Genomic DNA, 21,852 nt, shown 5'->3' on the forward strand with positions numbered 1-21,852 from the left:
TTTCCACATTTGGACCTTACCATACATTTATGAAGAAAGCAGGCTGTGATGAGACTGAGAACTAAGCATCGAATGTTGAGGTTCTACCCCTATGGCCCGAAACCCTGGCCACAAGGAAAGTTGCTCCTTATATCTTAATTCTTTACTCAATAAATACAAGTGAATACTCATTGTCTGTTAAGAGACAGAGGAAACATAAATTACTGTTCATTTGAAATGTTTTGGTTGAGAAAGGCTTCCACCAGAAGCCAGAAGACTTCAGTTCTAATCTCAGTTCTGGTGGGAAAGTCATCTAAGCTGGGAATGGGGGCTCCCTTTTTCCTTCGGCCAAATGGGGGTAACATTCGCTCCCTAGCTCACATCGAAAGAACGAGAACAATTCTGATCATTCTCTTAAATTGCTGGATCTTTGAAAAACAAAGACCTGCAAGGGGTACAAGTAGTGGGGCCTTGGGACCAGAAGCCCAGTTCTCCTCCTCACTCTGCCACTCACCAGCTCTGGGACCACTGCAAAATTCAAATTCAACGTTAACCAAGGAGGATGAAATGCAAGGTGCTGTGCCAGGCACCGGGCTGATACAGAAACCCATGCAAGGGAGTGCCTGTTCGCAGGGAGCTCACAACTTCCCTGGGGACAGCCAACATGCATACATAAATAAATACATATCCTATTAATAATTAATAATACCAATCAATTTCAAGGGAACATTAATAACGGGTAGCATCAGGGCAAGTCTGGGAGCTTCAGGTTCCTCATCTATATAAGAGTTGCATCATGGGTACTTGATGATAAAGTGCTTTGTAAACTTTGCATATAGTTCTTAATATCATTATTATCAGCATCATCGAAATTCCTGGAAACAACTCTTATTAGGAAGGAGCAAAGGGAATTGCTCTAAGGATTCAGGAACTGTGAAGATAAGATAAGTTGGATAACAAAGAGAACCCAGACTTTAACAGAGCCCATTCTGTGAGCTTCCAAAAGTACTTGGAAAACTTGCCCAGGCAATGCTGGGGGAAGGGGGAGAAAATCCTCAGCTCCCCAGGCCCCACAGTGGGAAGGGTAAGCAGATATCCCATTTAAACCAGTCCCTGGGACAAAGGGACACCTTCCCAGTCAATGCCAAGTAGGTGAAAAAACGAAGAATCTTTATCCAGATTTTTTTTTTTTGAAATGGGCAAACCCAGTCCCCGGTGGGCTCTGGGCCAGAGAACAGAGAGCCGCCTTCTAATCCATCCTCTCTGCTCATTCTCCCGATGTCTAAGAGAAAAGGATTCTATTGCACTCTACGCGTCCAAGCTGGGCTGCGGTGAGAGCTGGCTGAAACTCCTGAAGTTCTCTGGAGAGGGGAGCCTGGCCTGAAGGCAGGCCATTATCTTTTCAGCGGTGTTTGTGCCCTCTGAATAGAAACAGAGGTTTTTGAAACCCAGCTCAAGAGACAAGACTTCTGAGGTCCTGAGAAGGGGAGTGAGAGGTAAGGAAATGCTTCCAGAATAAGTGCCTTAAGGCAGGTCTTATATACCATCGCTGGAATGTATTTACAATGAGAGCCCACAGTTACATTGTCTTTTTACATTTTAGCCAAATGCATCAAATTACTGGAGTCTCAGCTCGCTGATAAGTGATTACCGAACGAAATTCAGCCCGCCTTTGGAAAGCACCTGAGTCCCAGGGAATTTAGATGTCCGAGGAGAGTGCCATGATTCTAACGACTCTACAGGAGTCTTAACTGCTTGCTTTGGATGCTCAAAATTGCCAGCAAGCCTAGCTCTGAGGAAGGAGGGGCTGAATACAATGGAAAACCAGGCTTCTTCCTAGTCTGCACAGACAGGGCAAGGTGTTCAAAGGGCAACCCAGTAAAGAGATCCAGTTTGGTCACTGACCGTCCCAATGGTTCCATTTCACTATTCACCACCCTGGAAGAAGCCTCCAAGCTGGAAGGGAAAAGCAGGATCCTGGGGACTGGCCTTCCATGGAATTTCCCTATTTCTCATATGTCCCCACAGGCTGTCTTGACAGAGGAGGTCTCCCTCTCTTTGGGAGTTGGCCAGAAAGCTACATGAGAAGTTTCCCAGGGGGATGATGAGAGAGGGGGTTTTGCCTTGCATAGGATCTGTTTAATCCATAATGCCCTTTCAGTGCCCCAATTCAGAGAATGTGGGCCCTGCTGGAATCAGGCCAGCTTAATTGACTCAGTTCGCTGGCCTGAGCTTTTCCTGAACACTAAATGAAGTCTAGGAAGGCATTTGGGGACAAAGGGAAAAAAAGTAGGGCTTATCGACATACATTTGATACATGAAGCCATAGGAACACCTCCATCCTGCCTTCTCTGGTCTCTGGGTCTCAGGCCTCGCATGAACTCTCCCCTTGCCTCACAGCCCTCTCCCTCTCTTTCTCTGAGGCCCAGCTCTGGGGCTTACTCCTCCAGGAAGCCTTTCATGATTTCCCCAGTTGGATGTCATCTCTTCTTCAGGATTCACTGAGTTACAGACCCCAGAAGCATGGCTCTGAAGCCAGAAGGAAACCGAGGTTCACACCTCCATGAGGCCACATAGGGAGTAAAGATGAAGATGGGACTGAAGCTATTTTGACCTCTCAATGTGCAATCTTTCTCTCCTCATTTGATGATCATTCAGTCCCTGCTACAAGACCTCCAAGAGGAGGCCCTAGCCCCCTTTCAGCAACCCATTCCATTTGGGGATAGTGCTCCCCATATAATGCACCCCCTCCCCTGCCCCCCAAGTCTTCCTTTCTCCAGGTTAACCATTCCCGGCTCCTCTGACCAATGCATGGGTGACATGAGCTCCAGATTCTTCACCACCATGGATACCTTCCACTGGATGCTCAGCAGCTTGTCAATGTCCTTCTCAAACTGTGATGTCCAGAAGTGAACCCAATAACCAGTTGAGGTCTCACCAAGGACCATCACTGAAATACTCCTGGACAAAGGATACTCCATTAGTTGTTTTCAACCGTCAAATTTCTATGGAGCTTGCAGTCCACTAACACTCCTAGATCTTTCTTCAGACAACCTTTTAACCAGAGCTCCCTCATCACATACTTAGGAAATTGATGTTTTTGGACCCAAGTGGGCAAAGACTGTTCATTCATCCCTACTGATTTTCATCTTATGAGACTCAGCTCATCAACAACAGATGACAGTGCTCTCCTCATCCCTCTTTTTCTGGTTACTTCTTGTCCTCTGTTAATCATTTTCTTCCAAGTGTGGATGTCCCTAAGGTTCTAAACAAGATCACTTTCTCTTCTTTCTTTATGCTCTTTCTCATGGTGAGTGTACACAGTCCCAGATGTTCCATTATCATCTTTAGGGAGATGACTGCCAAACCACTCTAGACTATCCAGTCCTAGCCTCTCCCACTTCTCCAGTTGCTTGCTGAAATTTCTAGCTGGCTGTCCCATTAGCACCCAAACCCACATGGCCAAAGACTGAACTTGTTGCCTTTCCCCTTAAACCTGATCCTGTTTCCAGCTTCCCAGTTTCTGTCAAAGGGACCACAATTATCCCAACCTTGAAACTATAATCCTCTCTGACTTGTACTCTCCCTCATCCTCACTATGTGAACAGTCGCCAAGTCTTGTTGATACTATACCACCATAGGTCTGCCTCTCCTCCTACCGTCCTCACTTAGATTTTCAGCAAGTCCCTCCTAAGCACTTCAATATATTTTTAAATTTTCAGTTCCCTTGCCTACCCACTGAGAATGCAAGAAACATGATACCTATTATACATATACAGTCATGCAAAACATATTTCCACATTATGAAACAAAAGCAAAAAAAAACAAAAGAAAAATATTCTTTTATCTGCTTTCTGAGCTCATCATGAGTCACTGGCACATGGTAGATCACTGTAGTGATAAGAGACACTAGGCTTGTTTGTTTTTTTTTTACAGTTGATTAGCATTTGTAACATTGCTGCTCCTATGTACCGTTCTCCTGGTTCTGTTCACTCCACTTTGTGTTGGTTCATAGAAGTCTTCCCAGGTTTTTCTGAAACTATCACCTTCATCATTTTTTATAGCACAACAGTATTTAACTACAATTACATACTGCAGCTTCTTCAATTGATGGGTAATCCCCTCAGTTTCCAATTCTTTGCTACCACAAAAAAAAAAAAACCCAAACTACTGTAAATATATTTGTATATATATATATATATATATATATATATATATATATATATATATATATATATATATATATATATATATATATACACACACACACACACATACATATAGAGGTCTTTTTCCTTTTTCCAAAGGATACTGACTTAGTAGTGATATTACCAGGTGAAAAGGTATGCACAGTTTTATAGCCTTTGGGGATAGTTCCAAATTGTTTTTCAGAATATTTAGATCACTTCCCAAACTCCACCAATGCATTAGTGTACCTATTTTTTCCCATTCCCTCCAGCATTTGTCACTTTCCTTTTCTGTTACGTTAGCCAATCTGACAGGTATGAGGTGGTACCTTAGAAATGTTTTAATTTGCATTTCTCTAGTTATTAGTGATTTGGAACATTTTTTCATGACTATTGATAGCTTTGAGTTTTTTTTCTCTACAAACTTCCTGTTCATATTCTTTGACCATTTATCAACTGAGAAATGAGCACTATTTTTAGAAATCTGGCTCATTTCTCTGTATATCTGAGAAGTGAGATCTTTACCAGATATTCTTGCTCTCTTAGTTTCTTACTTTTCTTATAACGTTAGCTACATTGATTTTTTTGGTGGAAAACCTTTTTAATTTTATGAAATAAAAATGATTCAGTTTACCTCCTCTGAACCTCTCCGTCTTTTGCCTGGTCATAAACTCTTCTCCTCTATTCATAGGTCCCATGGGTAATTTTTTTCATGCTCCCCCAATTTACTTATAACCACTCTTTATGTCTAAATCATGCACTCTTAGAGTTGCTCATGAAGCACATAATAGACACTGAATCAATGTCTATTGGCATAATTAGTGAGATGGCGGTCTCTGCTTAGTTTCAGTCAGATGACAGCTTTCTCCAGCAGATTCTGTCGAACAGTGCATTCTTGTCCCAATGGTGGTATCTTTGGACTCACCAAGCACTGGACTTCTGGGCTCATTTGCTTTTGGGTACTGAGTACCTAATTTGTCCCGCTGATCAGTGACCTATTCGTTCCCCAGCCCAAGACTGCTTTTATGATTACTGCTTTGTCGTATAGTGTGAGGCCTGGTACTGCTAGGCTGCTTTCCTTTTTTTAAAAAAATGGATTCCTCTGATATCCTTGACTTGTTCTTCATCCAGATGAATTTAGTGATTCTCTAGCTCTATAAAGTAATTCTTTGGTAGTTTAATTGGTAGGGCACTGAATAAGTACATTAATTTAGGCAGTATTGTCATTTTTAATCCTGAGGACTTTTAGTAACAGCTTAATAAAGAAGTTAAGAGGTAAGGGCTTCCTTACCTCTCATTATTGTACTCTCCAAAACATCCTCCGTCCAGCTGCCAAAACCATCTTAAGAGCTGTTCCTTGATTCTGACCAGCTGTCTCTGTCTTCTGTGAATCCACACTCCCCATGGCTGGAGCTGCTTCCATCTTCCCATCTCTCAAAATCCTAATTCTGCTAAAACATCTGCTGCCTCCTCACATTTTCCTTGTACCCTTAGCCTGAATCTGCCCTTTGTCCTCATCATACTCTTGGTTGAATTATCCTACAGCACCTTCAGGTTTGAAAGCACTTTCCTCACCAATCCTGGGCAGTACAGGGCCAGCTGTTATGATGTGGCTGGGGAAGGAATCTGTTCCAGGTAGATCAACCTGGAAAGGCAGATTGAAGATAAATGAGAGAGGCCTCATGGGCCAGAACACTGAGATTTCCAAAGGAGAGTGAGGAAGGCACAAGGCCTGAAGCCCAAGGGAACAAAGCTCTAGGAGTCCAGGAGGAAAGAGTCTTTACTGCACAGGCAGTCAGAGGTCAAGCGCATTGTACCCACTGGTCCATGGCCATGGTAAGAAAGACACTGCCAAGGAAGGAAAGGCTTGTTTGGTGGGGAAGTAGGGCAAGGGAGAGACTGTGGGCAGGATCTGAAGGTTGGGGAAGCCAAATCACCCTGCCACCAAAGCCAACAACTAAACGACTAGAACAGGATGTCCCCAAAGTCTTATTGCAATCTTAAAGCTTAAAACTACACATGACTCTTGGGACATCCTGCATTAAAGACAAGACCCAGCAGGCCTCTCCCTGGGCAACTGTCCCAGCTACAACATCAATCAGTCAATCAATCAGTCAATAAACACTGATTTAGTCCTGCTATGTGCTCACTGGACACCTAGACTGGGAGGTGAATAGAGCACTGGGCCTGGCATCAGGAGGATCTGAGTTCAAATCCAGCCTCAGACATTTACTAGGTGGATAAGTCACTTAACCTCCATTTGCCTCAGTTTTCTCATCTGTAAAGTGAAGACACACTGGAGAGGGAAAGGACAAACCATTCCAACCTCTTTGCCAAGAAAAGCTTAAATGGGGTCACAGAGCGTCAGATACAACTGAAACGACTGAACAACAATGTGTACTCACTGCTGTCACGGAGGGCTCCTGGGACACAAAAACAAAAGCAAAACCCCTGCCCTCAAGGAGCTGTCCTAGAATGTACAAAACTAGCACGAAGGATGGGTCTGGAGGGGATCAGGGAAGGCCAGTGCCTGGGCAGAGCTTCCAAGGAAACATGAGATCTGAGGAGGAGGGGGAAGAGGGAGGACTGTCCTGGAGTGGTGGGCCACAGTTTGGCCAGACTCTGAAAAGGGGAAAGACAGCTTTCAAAACCAAGCAGAGGAGTCTGAATTGGATCATAGCTGCAGTAAGGAGCCAGAGAGACTTCCTGAGGATGGACTAGAAGTGGGAGAGCCTGGGGGTCCAGATGCCTGTTTGCAGGGTCTCCCAATGGTCCAGGTAGCAAGTGATGAGAGCCTCATGCCATTGGCGCTAACTGCTACATGGAGACCTGGTGGTCCAGGGGACTGGGGGCAGACAGGCAGCAGCAGTGTCTCCCACATTTCCATGGCTTCTTATATAACAGGACTGCCACAGAAAAGTGGCAGTCATGCAGAGAAGAGGACAGATGGAGGCCATTCATGCAGCACCCATGGAACAACGAGGAGATGGCACCAGTGGTGCGTTTGCCTAGTCAGGAGTCTCAGTGAGCAGAGGGCGGCCTTGGCCAAGAAGGGCACTGCCAATGTGGCCTCCTCTTCCTCCGCAGACACCACTTATCAGAAGGCCCTGCTAGGGACAAAGTCACAAAAGTGGAGGAGCTTTGAGCAATGTTGGCTGACCATTTAAGCCCACCAAATCTCCATCATAAGGACTCAAGAGAAGACTCCACCTGTGTCCAAGAGGAGGGCTGTGCCTTCTACGTGGGGGGAGGAGGCAGTACAGCATGTACACAGATAAATAGAAAGTATATACCCAGTGATTACAAAGTATTGAGGGAGGGTTGTAAAGGAGGTCAACGTGTAAGAATGCAGGAACTGAGCCTTGAAGGAGGGTTGCCCAGATTCCAAAAGAGAACACTACCAATATGGTGGACTAGTTATGTCACTTCATGGAGGTGCACGATGCAGTGTTGTACATGGGCCCAGTAAGCTGGCTGGTTTGGCTCCAGTGTAGAAGGCATGAGGGGCCCAAGGCCCTGCTACAAAGGCTAGACTACTTTTCCCCTAAAAGGCAGGTGTTCCTGAGCCCTGATTGGTTCAGGGGGCAAAGGCTCAAGCTGCTGATGTGGCTTCCCAGTCACTGAGGGTATGGAAGGATGTGGAGTCCTGCCCTGCCCCGCCTTACCCGAGTTTCAGCTGTTGGGCATATGCTATCGTCATCACCTTTTGAGGAAGCACACCCACTGATCCAATGTACTTCCCCCCAGAGATGCAGGGGCTGTGTTCTGCCACATCTTTGTTGAGCATCCTTCTTGGGCTGTGCTTAACTCCTTTTCTAAGGAGCAGGGTGGTCTACGAGTGTCTCCCTCCCTCATCATGGCTCTGATCATGCCACCCAAGCTCCAAAGGCATCCATGGCTCCCACCTGCTTCTGTGTTAAAACCTAATCATGTCTGGCCTTTAACACCCCTCATGATCTGGCCCATCTGCGCAGGCCTACTGTGTGCTCACTCCTCTTTCCTCATCCTTTGGTCCAGCCACACCAACCTTCTTGCTATGGTCTGGGGACAACATGTCATTTCTGAGCTCTGCTCCTGGGCCTCACCTCCGTCCCCTTCAGGATCAGGTGTCCCTTCTTTCATGAGACCTTTACTGATCCTCCACCTGCTAATGGCTCCCCATTCTTTGCCACCACCAATTACTTTGTATTTGCTTTGGTCATAGCTTGTATTTATGTACGTATAGACTGTTTCCCCTTGAACATAGGGCCGTTTCATTCACTCTACTTGTATCCCCGGCACCCAGAACAATGACTGGCACACAGGAGGTGCTTAAGAAAGACTTGTGGAAGGATAGATTGATTTGGTGGATCTGTGCTGTCCACATGGCAGTTGAGAGTAGATGTGAAGAACAAAGAACGGAGATGGTAGTCAATTGGGGAAGCTTGGCCTTGCTCCATACATCCTCATGAACCTGAAGTTTGACACGTTGAGCGACTCATCACTCCATCGGTGTGAGCACTTCTACCAAGAGATAGCAGCTCTTTCATGCCTTCCCCTCCTCTGTGATTCTTGTCTGTGTTTTACTACAAATCCTGCCCAGACTAGAATGCCAAACCTCATGGCATTGAGGTCTTCCTCTATATCCTGAACATGCCATGGAAGGTGCTACTGAAGCTGTCTATCCCTCATCCTCACAATGTGGCCAGCTCTCCTTTCCTGGTCACAGGAGCTGCCCTCAGTGATGCCTTTCCCTTCATTTCTTGTCCCTAGTGCCATGGAGCATCATCCTTCTACCTGTGAAGGGCTCTTGGATGGAGAAATAATTCTTTTGATATCACTGTGCTCCACAATCATATAGTGGGAGTGGAAAGACAGAAGTGTAAATGAGGGACTGTTTGGGATTCCTGAAGGCTTGTGGTAATTTCCTGAACTCATTCTAGTCCAACCTCCTTCTCCTCCTCAGTTCTGGGCTGTGCTCATCATCCACCCAAAGCTCTGGTCCAAAACATACAGAGTGAGAGGTCCTGGCACCTGAGTAATGTGGATCTCAAACATGGGTGTACACCATGTGACTCAGGAATGGGCAAATGGCTCATGTCCCGAAGCACCACGCTCCTGTGCGGAGGTTAGAGAAAATGGCGCTCTGTCCATGGGCGCCAGTGACGCAACCAGAAACGTGTAAAGTCAAAATACAGAGTGGGGCCCCACGTCATCCTCTGGCTGGCCTTGTCTGGCCTTAAACCCTCACTCCAAGAGGCCCCAAAGATACAGCCTACGTTCTACTTCTCCTACTGAGAACAGTGTCAGGCAGTCTATCCCGTGGTCACACAGCTTTTCCAGGGTTATGAGGAACACAAACACAGGCTGCCCCTACTTTCTGATTTGACTGGAAAGGCACCAACTATGGGCACTGGTGCACCGCCACCGTGCCCTGGCCAAGGGAAGCGACTGTCATCACCACTATCCTCATCATCACCAGCCTTTTATACGGCACCGGAAGGTTGACAAGACACTTTCCATGTATCACCTCATTCATGTGAGGATCACTGGATCCTCACAACAGTTGGTGCTATTATTATCTCCATTTTACAGGTGAGAAAACTGAGGCAGGTAAAGGGAAAGTGACTGGTCCAGGGTCACACAGCTGGTAACTACCTGATACAGGATTTGAACTCAGGTTCTCCCGGGCCCAGTGCTCTCTTCACTTTGTAACCTCATGTCCCACTCACTAAAGTGGCCCAGGCATTAAACTCTTGGTGAAAATACTACCTAGCAGGCCTCTGTATCAAGCTTTCCTTGGTGCATGAACTTGGAATCTGCCCGTCTGACAGCTTTGCCTTGGGAATTTGCTTCCAGTGTGTTTAAGAACTTCCCTGGCACCTCAATTCTCCTACCCTGGCCTCTATCAGGAACTGAGGATGTGCTAAGTCCTTCCACTTCCTACAAAATGCCCTCCAACATTTCTCTGCGCAAGCTCCAGGGCTTGGGCCTTTGCTGCTTGGGGGCTAGCTCTTGCTCTTGGCTGAAAGGAGAACAGTCTAAGAACCTCAGAGCTGGGGCGAGCTCTGAGGACCAGGAAGTTTCTGCCCAGCCATCCCCTGGTTGCCCAGGCATCTCCTCTCTCTTCAACATCCCCCCAGAGCTAGCCCTTCCCACAGCTGACTAACCCTCTGACATCCCAGTCCACTGAGCCTCTTAAGAACAAAGTCATTGAGTATCGAGGAGCCCTTGGATTCTGTGAAGTCTCATTTCAGGATAAGACTCTGTTTAATGCTCTAAGGCATGGGTGGGGAACCTGTGGCCTCAAGGTCCCATGGAGCCTCCTAGGTCCTCGGGTATGGCCTTTTGACTGAGTCCAAGTTTTACAGAACCAATCCTTTCAGTCAGTTAAAGGGCCCCACTTGACGACCTAGAGGGTCACATGGGAAAGGCTACTGATTTTGACCTGCTTGATCTGCCCAGGCTCCTGGACCTTGACCTTCAAGAGTGGGAAGGTTCCTTAGGGGCCTTCTAGTCCTACCTAATCATTCTACAGAGGAGGAAACTGAGGTTCAGAGAAGCTGTAACTTATTCTCTGGAAGCATCTGGTTTCCTGCCCACACAAGCAGACGGAAGTGCCCACTTGGTTCCACTCGCTAGCCAGTCTTTGTCCATATCTGAGTCCACCTCTGACCCTGGACCAAGAGAACATCAGAAACCCCTTCTGCAGCAGATGATGGGTAGGCTGATCCCAGACAGGCCTTGAACAGATGGAGGGTTAGCCTGGTGAGAGGATCAGGCCCCAAAGGGAGTAGACAGCAGTTCTATGGCTCCCCACTTGCAGTGTGACTAAGTAGATCTCTGAAAGCATTCTGCCCTCTGCAGTGATCAAGGATCACTCTCATACACACTTCTCTCCACTAAGGAACAGGTGGCTCCCAGGCTCATCAAAGCCTTACAGACTTAGAGGTGCAAGGAGGACCTCATAGGTAACTGAGTCTAGCCCTTTCATATTACAGACGATGAAAACAAGGCACAAAGAGCAGAGATGTGGTGAAGGACAGGTCAAGATTCAAGTCCAATGATGACCCTGATGCCCTTAAGAAAGGTGGCAGCTACAAGTCAGGTCAACAGCAAACCAGTAAGCAAGCACTGATGAAGCACCTTCTCTTTGCCAGCCACTGTACCAGGCAGCAGGAACACAGAGAAAAGGAAGACATGGCTCTTCTGCCCCTGGGCTAATGGGGGAGCCAATGTGCAGACAACTGGCTGCCTCCCAGAAGAGACAGGGTACATGGAAGGCACTGTTGGAGGGAAGGCGTGTGGCAATACCACAGTACTTTGGGACACAATACAGACCCGGAGAGGCTGTTGGCCTGTAACTGCATTCTGGTAAAGGGGGACATGCTTGGGTACTTTGGGCTGGGCTAGTACCAGTGTGGCCAGTGCCAGCTGATGTTCTAAGACAAGGTGCCGATAAAACCTTATACAGAAACCAAGAGCCTCAGGGAAGAGCTCATGCTAAGGCTGTATAGCCAAGACTGACTCGGACCTCTATCTGAGTCTGTCCCTGTCCCTCTGTCCGCCCCTGCTCTTTAACCTGAGCTTTCTACAAATAACTGTTGCCTTGTAGGCTTAACAGTTGTATTGAGTTGGATTATCTCCCATGGTATGGTTCTATAACAGCCTGGTTGCTGTATGTGATAGCCACACCTCTGAATCCATCCCATGCTTTAGGAAGGTCAGCCTGCACCTGGGTTCTACCCTGACCCTGGCTAGTCTCAGCTTTCTGGCTAGGCCAGTGCCCTTGGCTCCTTTTGTCCAGCTTCTCTGCCCTGGGGAGAGACTGTCTGTCTGTCTGAAGGGATCGTCACAGGGATCTGTTCCCTAAGCTCCTAGCCTGGGCCCTACTTCCTGCTGCCTCATCACTCCCTGGCCTTGCCTGCACAGGACTGAAGACTGAGAGCTGATTTCAGGGACTCCACGGAGTCTAAGCTCCTCATTTTACAGAGAAGCGTCAATAATCATGTTAATAACAATAACAGCCAGCACCGACATGGCGCTTAAGGCTGGCAAATCGCTTTTTACTTGTGTCATCCCATCTCATCAGGTCCAAACCACCTTGTGAAGTAGGAGTTCCTATTATCCCCATTTTATAGATGAAAACACTGAGGCTCAGATGGTGAAGAGACCTGCTTTGGTGTTAATCAAGCTTAGAGCTGGAGTAAGTGGCTTTAACCCAGAGACACTGGTCTATTCAGTGCCCTTCCCGAGTCACTCTTTGGGTTGAGCCACCTTCTCCCTCTGGTCTCCTCTCCTACCTGGGGAGCCCCAACCTTGCTGGTCAGTTGGTCCCCTTCCTCATCGACCCAGCCCCAATCTTCATTTTCCAGCTCCCTTGTTAGGATGTCAGCTCCTTGAGAGGAGGGGCTCTGACCATTTCCTGTATTCAAATTCCCAGTGCAAAGACACATAGTAAATGCTCATCAATGCTTTGTCTGGCAGTCTCTGTTTGCCTACTCAGCCTGCTGTGGACCTGTCTCATTTGCTTGGACTTCGGTTAGTCATTTCGCCTTTTTTGATGGCGCTGATTGCTGCCGCCCACTTGCCAGTCCTCCTGGAATTGAACTCCCTGTCCCTGCTAATGGCCTGGTGCAGGAAGAAGAATGCTTACTGGCCAGATGAATTTGTATGCTCCTTTTTTTTGTTGTGTCTTTTAAAAAACTCAGGGTCGAATTCAGGGCCCCACTGCAGTGGTCAGCCCCTCTCAAGCAACTTGACTGTGCCAGTAAGTTGGAACCCAGCAATGGATAGAGACTGGCAAAGAAAAAAAAGAAAGAAAGGGCTTTCCTTGTCACATTCATGGCAAAAAGGCCAGGGTTAGAGAATGGATGTGGTTGTGACCAGAGAAGCAAGCTGACTTGGCATTCATTTTGCTTTGGCATTTTACAGCATAATACAACAAATACTGTGCTGTGTTAAGACCTGGAAGAGATTTCATAGGGCATCTACTTCAACACCACCATTTCACAGATGAGGAAACTGAGGCCCAGAGAATTTAACCATTACAGTAGCAGAGTGTCTAGTCCAGACACTCTGACTCCATACCTAGTGTGTTTCCATGCTACCATTCTGCTTTCTCTCATCAAGTTGTACTAGCTTCCATCAAGAAGACTCATCTTTGAACTCAACATATGGTTGGGCAGGGACAAAGTCACAAAATCTTACCACTGGAAGGGACCCCAGGTATCACCTAGTCTAACTCACAGCTGACCAAGAATCCCTTCTGCCACACATGTAAGCAAGTAGAGGGTAACTCACTCCTACTCAAGGCAACTCATTTCAATTCTGCCAGCTCATATCAGAAGCAAAACTCCACCTCTCCACAACCCCTACCCACTGCTCCTAGTTTTAGCTGCTGGGGGTAACTAGAGAAAAATGGAATCTCTCTTCCATGTGATAAGCTTTCCAATACCTGGACTCAGATGCTATGGTTCCTCCAAGTCTTCTCTAAGATAAACATGACTACTTCCTTTAATCAAACCACCTATGATTCCATCTGCCCTTGAGGCCCTCTGACCTTCCTCTTGAGGCTTATACAAGAATCACCACCCTTCTTCAAATCTTCTCAGAACTGAAACAATACCACAGATGAAATTCAAGTCTACGAGGACAGACGAACTGCATCTTGGAGGACTGATCATGGAACCATTGTCAATAATCTTGGATGACAGGCAGCATGCCAGATTACTCAGCATCCCAATATTTAAGAATGAGGAAAGGGCCAATTCAGGCCACTCCAGGCTGGGGGTTCTCAGGTCACTACGGGCTCCCTGGAGCGTTCCTGCCATCTTTGGTCTCCTCATTCTGGAAAGTGCCTGGCACTGGGCAGGTGCTTAGTAAAGGCTTGTTGAGCACTCTAGAATAGATCACAAAAGATATGGCTTGTGCTAGCTTAGGGAGGAAACTAGTGCTTCCTAGGAACCAGAATGAATTTATTTGGACACTATCCTGGGAGCCTTGCTTCTTTGTCTTTTGTGAGAGTTATGAGGTGACAGGACTGACCTGCTGCCTACACGATGCTTCCTGGCTTCAGTAAGGAGATTAGCTCCCTCAACAAGGATGAGAATTGGTGTTTATATAACACCCAAAGGGTTATAAAGCACTTCTCCTATCTTATCCCAATTGAACCTCATAATGACTCTCCCAGGCAGCTGATACAGGTGTTATCATCCTCTTTATAGTTGAATAAACTGAAGGCTGGCACGGTGAGTGACTCACCTCTTGGTCAAACAGAAAGCAGGCCCTGGAGGCGAGGCTATAAGTGAGGTTTTCCTGATGCCAAGGCCAACACTTATGCTACGTGGTGATAAGATCTCTCATAATATCTGAGCAGATAATATGTGGAGGACACATTTGAACTTTGCTCAACAGGTATATCCAGAAGGTATTAACTTATGGATTAACCGCTACTGAGCACCTGGCCAAGACTCAATCAACGCTTCCCCAGTGACTTGAATGAAGTCACAGAGGTGATGCTTTCCAAACCAGCAGATGACACAAAGCAAAGGGAGAGCTGATGTTCCAGACCAAGGGAGGCAAATTCAAATCTATCCATAAGGATCCTTATGGCTCACATACTGACTTAGTTTTAAGATGCAATGCTCCCTATATTTATTATTTTTTTAACTAACTTTATTAAATATTTCCCAATTACATTTTAATGTGGTTCAGGACACACTCAGGAGTGTTGTGAGTCACCAGTGGCCTGTGGGTCGCAGGTCTGACACCTCTGCTCTGGAGGATAAATCTGAAGTTTAAAGGCTCAGGAGTGCCTGGAATAATGAGCCCAAACCCACCAAATGAGAGTTAGTGCAAATGTGGCTTCACACTGGTTGGTACTGCTATGTCTACCCTGTCAACAGTGAGTTCCTCAGTGGTGCAATGGAGAAGAGTTTGGTTAGTAATTCTCCATTGGACACATGGCTCCTTGATGACAGGAGGAAGAGGAAGGCATGATTATGGCAAAAAAAAAAAAAAAAAAAGAATAAAAACACCAGCTTCTCTGTCTACCCTGGGCTGTTCTCACCTCCTCAGGAGCAAGTTCTAAACTCACAGGGCCCTAGCTCTAGAGCAAGAAGGGAGCCCAGAGGTTATTTAGGCTCAAAGGCCCTCATTTTATGGAGGAAGAAACCAAGGCAGGCTCTCATTTATTGATGAATGGTGAGCATACCCAACATCCTGGGTACATTGTGCCATATCACACTAGTCACATGATCCATCAGCCACCAAGCAGCACAGCAATGTCCAGCCCCGCCTGCCTTCAGTCACAGCCAATCTCCTTATGATGAACCAGTCAGTCAAGTGACTGCAGGAGCTGAGTCACATAGGAGCGCACAGCTGGCACCCGTGGTTTTTTCCTGGGCTTACCACACGTGGCAACACCTTCATTTTTAAATCCCAGGGGATATTAACAAAGCAGAGCAGCAGACAGACATTTTATCAAGTCCAATTTTTCCAAAGAATTGCTGCCCTCAGCACTCGGAGGTCTGAGGAGCAGGAAGTGGCTGGCCTGTTTTAGATGTGCTTCTCTGCCGATTCACTGAGGTCTACATCATTTCTCATTCAGTGAACCTGGCGCCTTCCTAGGGACACAGCTGACTGCACCACCCGCCCCAGGCCCCTTTTCTGCCTCTGTTTCCATAGAAATGGCACAAACAATGCTCACAAACACCTAGGGAACTCCCAGCACTTAGAAGCTCTCCCCTTGTCTGAGGGATGTCTGCTTCCATAGAAACTGGAGTGGAAAAGAAGGCAGCAGTGGTGAGTCAGCCCACCGGCTTGTGCAGACACCTCCCAGGGACTGTGAGGCTACAGCTGAAGGAGGAGACCCAGGAGCTGGAAACTGTGATCTCTACCCACAGTGGCAAGAGAGGCCTCTCCCTGAACCTCCCCCACTCTCTGTGTGAGCCCTTGTAAGGACTGCAGGCCAGGTTCCCAGAAGCCTCTGAGGCATGACCAGGTCCTGGGAAAGCCCCCCACCCCCACCCCAGGCATCTTGGGCCAGGCTTCAGGAGATCCGGGGAGCTGTGTCTGAAGAGAGCTCTGCCAGCCTGGCTGGGAGAAGCCCCACCGGCAGCACCTTGCTTCTCACTTGTCCACTAAGGTGGGCACAGGCCTACCCAGACTGAGACTTTTGGCTCTCAGTCCCAAGAAGAGAAGAGGCTCCTGATTTAGCACCAAGCTCCATGCTTGCAGCTGTGTTTTCTACTCAAACCCAGATCCTAGATGCCAATCCTCCAGGCTGGGCACCCCTGCTCACCCTCACCATCTGGCCAGACCCTTTGCCAGGGCCCCAGACCCTGTACTCAGCACTCAACTGGCCTGGCTTCCCAAGTCCTGGCTCCTCTGGTCTACACAGCCAGCTGGGTTCTGGGGCTGTGGCAATGGCCTGCTCCTTCCTCCTGTCCAAGCCAAACCGTCAGTTCTGTTCTCTTCTGCTGGGACTAATCCCGCTGCTGCCCATGGCAGCTCAGCCTATGACGCAGACCAGGGGCATTCTTTGGATAGAGACACTGCCCTGACAATTCAGCCTCCGCAGCCCTCCCATCACTGGCTGATTCCCTCACCTGGATCTAGGGACACAGCCCCAGCTCTGGGGGGTAGGGGAGTCTGGAAAAATCCCTTCTCCTTGAACCCCAGAAAGTAAGTGCTCCTGAGCTCCAAAAGCTTGTCCCGTGTTCCTGGGACAGCTAGGGCAGGGAGTCACATGTACATTGTGTCTTCTGAGCTCCAAAAACTTGTCTCAATGGCTCCTGAGCTTCAGAAAGTTTACTTGATGCAATCAGGAATTTCCTCTAAGCTTCAAGAAGCCTGAGACTATTCTTGTGTCCATCCTCCCCTCTCCTCTCACCCAGCCTCCCCAGCTTAGGCCCTCCTTGCCTCTGGCCTGGATCCCTGCAGGAGCACCCCAAGCAGCCTCCTTGCCATGGCCTTCTCCTGCTTATCCCAGGCTCTGCAAAGCTGCTCCAGGAATGCTTCCAAGGCCCAATTCTGAGCATGTCATCCCTGGAATGCCTGGGATCCCTGCTGTGGAAAGCCTTCACAACCGGCCTTTCCTGTACTCTGCAGTGTGGCTGCCCCATCTCCTGCCCCAGCCCAGGCTGCCCTGTACACCCTCCCTCCCCTCCCCTCTACTTCCTACACAGTTCTGCTCAAGGGACACTGTCTATGTGAGCCCCTTCCCTACACCCACCTCCACCCAAGCCACCAAAGCCTCCCTTCCTTCAGTCTAGATACAAATTTTGATACAGAGGGAGCATGACATAGTAGAGTTAGGAAGACCTGGGTTCCAATTCTGTCTCTGACATAGTACTACTGCCTGTATGACTCTGGGCAAGTCATTTCACTTCTTAGGACCCCAGCCGTCTCTCCAAGACTCTAGAACAGGTGCCCACCTGCATTGGTGGTGGGAGTTGTTCATGCCAGAAGCTCCTTCCATGAAGCAGATGAAGAGCTGTCTTCCCCCTCCCTCCAAAGAACAGAAGCTCCCTGAGGGCAGAGACACTTCATTTCTGTCTTTGCCTCTGTCACTTAACAAGGTGCCTGGAATTGGCAGGCACTTAAAACGTGTAAGGATGAAGGAATAAATGAAAGAAGCGCTCACAAGGCTAATCCTAGAAGCCAATGCTCAGGCCACAAAAGCCGAACATTCCCAGGGCAAGACAAGCAAGAAGGAAGGAGAGCTGAGCCAGAGCAGCGCAGGAGGGCCAGAGCAGCCACATTCCAGGGCTCTGCTCGGTGCCCGCATGTCCTAGGCCATACCAGCTCTGCGGCTGTTTTCCAAGTCCCTGCCCAGGATGTGAATTCATCCTTCTGCTTTATGTGACCAGCCAGTCCTCCAACAGGCCCCCTTCCCCAGCCTCAGCCTCTCTGACCCTGGCCCCCACCTCCCCCACCCCCACCCCAGGGCTCAAGGATCCAACCCTGAATCCCTAGGCTTGTCAAGCCTTTCCCACCTGGGCTCTGCACTTTGTGGCCAGCTCTTCCAAACCTGAGTCACACTATTCCCAACCTACTGGTGATACTCAAAGCTTAGTAGGCTTACTGCCCATTTCCCATACACAATCCATATTTTTCAACCTCTTTGCCTCCACTCATAACCACCTCTTATGTTGGGAATTTCTTTGCACTATGCAGCTTTTAAAGGCTAATTCGAATGCCCCTTCCTGGAGGACCACAGCCTTGGGTAAGGCTTTTCCTCCCTGGGACCTCCTCTAGCACTCTGCTCACAGTCCTGTCTTTGCATCTTAACCAGAGCCTCACCCTGTGCTCTGCACACAGTAGGTGCTTAATATTTGCTACATTTGCTCAGAGACGAAGACAGTGAAAAACAAAGATAAGCTGACGGCTAAGGAAACCGCTCCCTCAGAAACCAGAGAATGGTGATGTCAGAAGGAAATCTAGACCAGGAATCTGTCTTCAAAGGGGGCCACTGAATGCCCACTCCTTAGGGAGACCCTTTGAGCATGGGGTGGACCAAGAGTCGCAGAGGGGCCTTCCAATTAAGTTCTGGGATTCTGTGAAGAAAACACGGAATAACCTCTCCACCCGAGGCATTACCGTTTCTAGGATTTCCCAGCCAAATGGTCAACACTTCCAGCAAAGGGGAACTCGTTACTTTACAACAAAGTGCATTCACTTACCAAAGGATTCCCCAGATTGGAAACTCTCCCAGGTGTGGAGCTGAAGTCGGCCTGGTTGTCCCCCCTCATCTAGTTTTATACACGGGGGTCACAAAGAAGAAGCTAAGAGAACTGGTCTGTCCTATTGGTGTGTTCACTTCTCCAGCCTCAACATCTCTAACTTTTTCAACAGACACTTTCATGTCCTCATTTGGTTTTAATCTTCCTATGGTCAACACTGGATGAATTCTCTCTCTCCCCGTCCCCCTCCATGCAAGTCTTTCCCCTTTGTCCCAACTTCCCTGTTCCTGTGGAGGGCCCCCTCATCTTCCCCATCCCCTAGATTCCTAACTGCAGGGCCATCCTTGATCCGCCCCACCCCAGTCTTGCCCCATCCAATCTGTTGTCAAATTCTGTTGGTTCTTCCTTTAATAAATGGCCAGCCTCCTCTGGACGCAGTCTGCTTTACTCATGACATTCCTAGCCCCGAACACCTGTTTTGTATGTGGTCTGATCAGGATGATGCCATTCTGGGTTGTGGCTCTCTTGATGCCATCTAAGACCCAAACCATTAGGGCTGTTGATTGCCATATCACTCTAAGTAAGTTTTCACATTAACAAGTTTGTGTTCCACTAAAACCCTCAGATCTCTTTCACTTTCTGCATGCAGGGGAAATAACTATTCTAACCCTGGGGCAGAATTAAATAGTCTCCTGGTGAAATTTCACCTCTTTGCATTTGGGCCACTGTTCCAACTTGGGGAGATCTTTCCTGAACCCAGTTCCCTACTTTCAGGTCAACTTTCTCAGAAAAAGAAATCCCAGGTCAGGGTATTTAAAGCCAAAGTTGGTCAGCATTTTCTATATGATCTCAGTAGCCCCTTCAACTTACTTCATCATCTTCCTCCTCTTCATCATCAGACTCAAGAATCATGTCCAGTGGGTCTTCTAAAAAGAAAAACAAAGTCAAAAAGTGATGGGAGCAGGGACCACCCTCACCCACAAGCACTTCTCTGGGCATTCTTGGGAAGCCGGCCAGCCTTGTCCTTGGTGCTGTTGCTGCACCTTCAGGCAGATAGAATGAAGCAGAATCTTTTTATAATAAGAAACCACTTTCAACAGCATGTGAAAAGAGCCATAATATCCTTATTCACTATAACAGGGAGTGGTTCATTTATAGCTTAGCCAAGGAAGAACAAAGGCAGTGATGGGGCAGGTGGAGGGAAGGAATGAAGATCTAAAAGGAAGAGGAAGGAGAATTGGGGGTTATTTACAGAGGGGCAAATGGGTGGGCAGGAGAAGCCCAGGGAGAAAGGGTGAGAATTGGGATGGAGAAGTGAGAGGGGGAAGAAGATCCCTGGAGCAGAGATAAACCCAGCCCAGGTAGCAGAGTGCTCATCAGTACTAATGAGTCAAATGCCAAAAGAGGATTGTGAACGAAAGGGTGTCGGGGCCTCTGTCCCCAGGAAGGTGCCCAATGCCCACTCTGAGAATGCTCCTCTTCCTAAGGGAAGGTGTCATATTTGACATTATACTCTCTACTTCTTGGGTAAAGAAGCAGAGACTTCCAATAATAAATTTGCCTGTGCCTTTAACCCCAGCCTTTCCTCAAATCACTGTCTTGGAATCACGGCCTAGCAGGTCAGTATTTGCTCCAGAACCATGATGTGTTAAGATCTCTCAGTCTCTGGGCTGGATGGAGCTGGATTCGTATGAGCTGACTCATCCCATGCCCAGGGCCTTGAGGTCATACCATGCAATGCCACACGTACATCTCCAGTGGTCAAATATCTGGTTCCCAGAGGGCAGCTTTAACGCTATATTTTCCTCTTTGAAACCTCACAAAGACGTAAGAATTAGAAGAAGAAATCTTAAGCAAGCTTCAAATGGGACAAGCTTATGCTAGCTTCTGGCTTGCAACCTTTATAACCCAGTCAGCTGGCTTTTCTGAGGAAAGTCTTCCAGTCTACATCCAAGGTTAAGGGTCTTTCTAGCACAAGGGAAAGCATGAGAGGCAGGCCACGGTTTCCTCTGACCTGAATTAAGCTGCTTGATAATGAATTCAATCTGGCGTATCATTTCAGCATTGCCTTCCTTGATGAAACATCGAAGGATTTCTTCCATTCCCTAGATGCATTGGAGAAAAGGATGGTAAGAGCTTGGACCTCCTCTTCATGAAGGAAGCCTGGCTCCACAACTCTCTAAGAAATTATTTGGTTGGGAAAAGCTCCAAGGAAAAATGTCAACATTGTTGTTAAGACCCTTCAATAACCCATACATAAAAAAAAAAATCTGCTTTTGGTTTAAACAAAGACCCTGATCAGCCCTATTACATTTGACCCTTCTGGACCTCAGTTTCCTCCTCTGTAAAAGGTGATTAGACTATTTGACTTCCAAGGTCCCTTCCAACTCTTAAGCTCTGAAAGATTTCTCACCTCCATCCTAATTTCTCCATTCTCATTACCAACACCTTGTTCTATGCTCTCATGACTACCTTCTTCAAATACTGCAGTATCCCCTTAACCAGGTCATAGAAGTATCATAGGATTATGGTTCTAGAGCTTGAAGGGACATTAAACGTCCCCTGATTTAGAGACAGGGATTTTTCTCTCAGGCCCCTGGAGCCCTAGCTTGCACTGGATGTTGGCTGGTCACGTGCGGCAGCCTGAGGTAGGGAGGCTGGCTGTTGGGGTGCTTTGACTGCCTTGGGGGGTTCCCTAGCTTACTTGTGTGGCTTATGAAGAATCACAGATTGATCTACCTACTTTTAACTCAACTACTCTCACACATGAACAAATGGCTATAAGAGATTCCTGTAAATATTCCCCAACTGGAGAAGATAACGTGAGCATTAGCGAGCAGCCCAGAGACATTTTAAATGGATGATCTCATCATATTTGACAAGAGAGCAGAGAAAAAAATGTGAAATGATCAAGATTATTTGAAATTTTCCAAGTAAAGTGGTTCAGTGGGTCTTGGACCCATTTCCTAAACAAAACAAAAGCGTTCAAAGAAATTTACCAGCTTCTGATTTGTTTGCAA

The 21,852-nt window shown here is 47.6% G+C and overlaps 1 protein-coding gene across 10 annotated transcripts in view; it reads right to left on the reverse strand.

The window, feature by feature from the left end:
• The window catches only part of ARMC9 (armadillo repeat containing 9), a 144,291-nt gene that overhangs the window by 37,428 nt on the left and 85,011 nt on the right, over positions 1-21,852 (reverse strand). For all 10 annotated transcript variants that reach the window (XR_011973262.1, XR_011973261.1, XR_011973260.1 and 7 more), the window contains 2 exons: positions 20,847-20,937; positions 19,703-19,758 (listed from right to left, as the gene is read on the reverse strand). Coding sequence is in view for 6 of the 10 variants with exons in the window: in XM_072637440.1 (XP_072493541.1) it covers positions 19,703-19,758; positions 20,847-20,937 (147 nt within the window). In the remaining 4 variants the exon portion in view is untranslated. The remainder of the gene's footprint in view (positions 1-19,702; positions 19,759-20,846; positions 20,938-21,852) is intronic.

The sequence above is a fragment of the Notamacropus eugenii genome, chromosome 2, assembly GCF_028372415.1.
Source record: "Notamacropus eugenii isolate mMacEug1 chromosome 2, mMacEug1.pri_v2, whole genome shotgun sequence".
NCBI classification, from domain to species: domain Eukaryota; kingdom Metazoa; phylum Chordata; class Mammalia; order Diprotodontia; family Macropodidae; genus Notamacropus; species Notamacropus eugenii.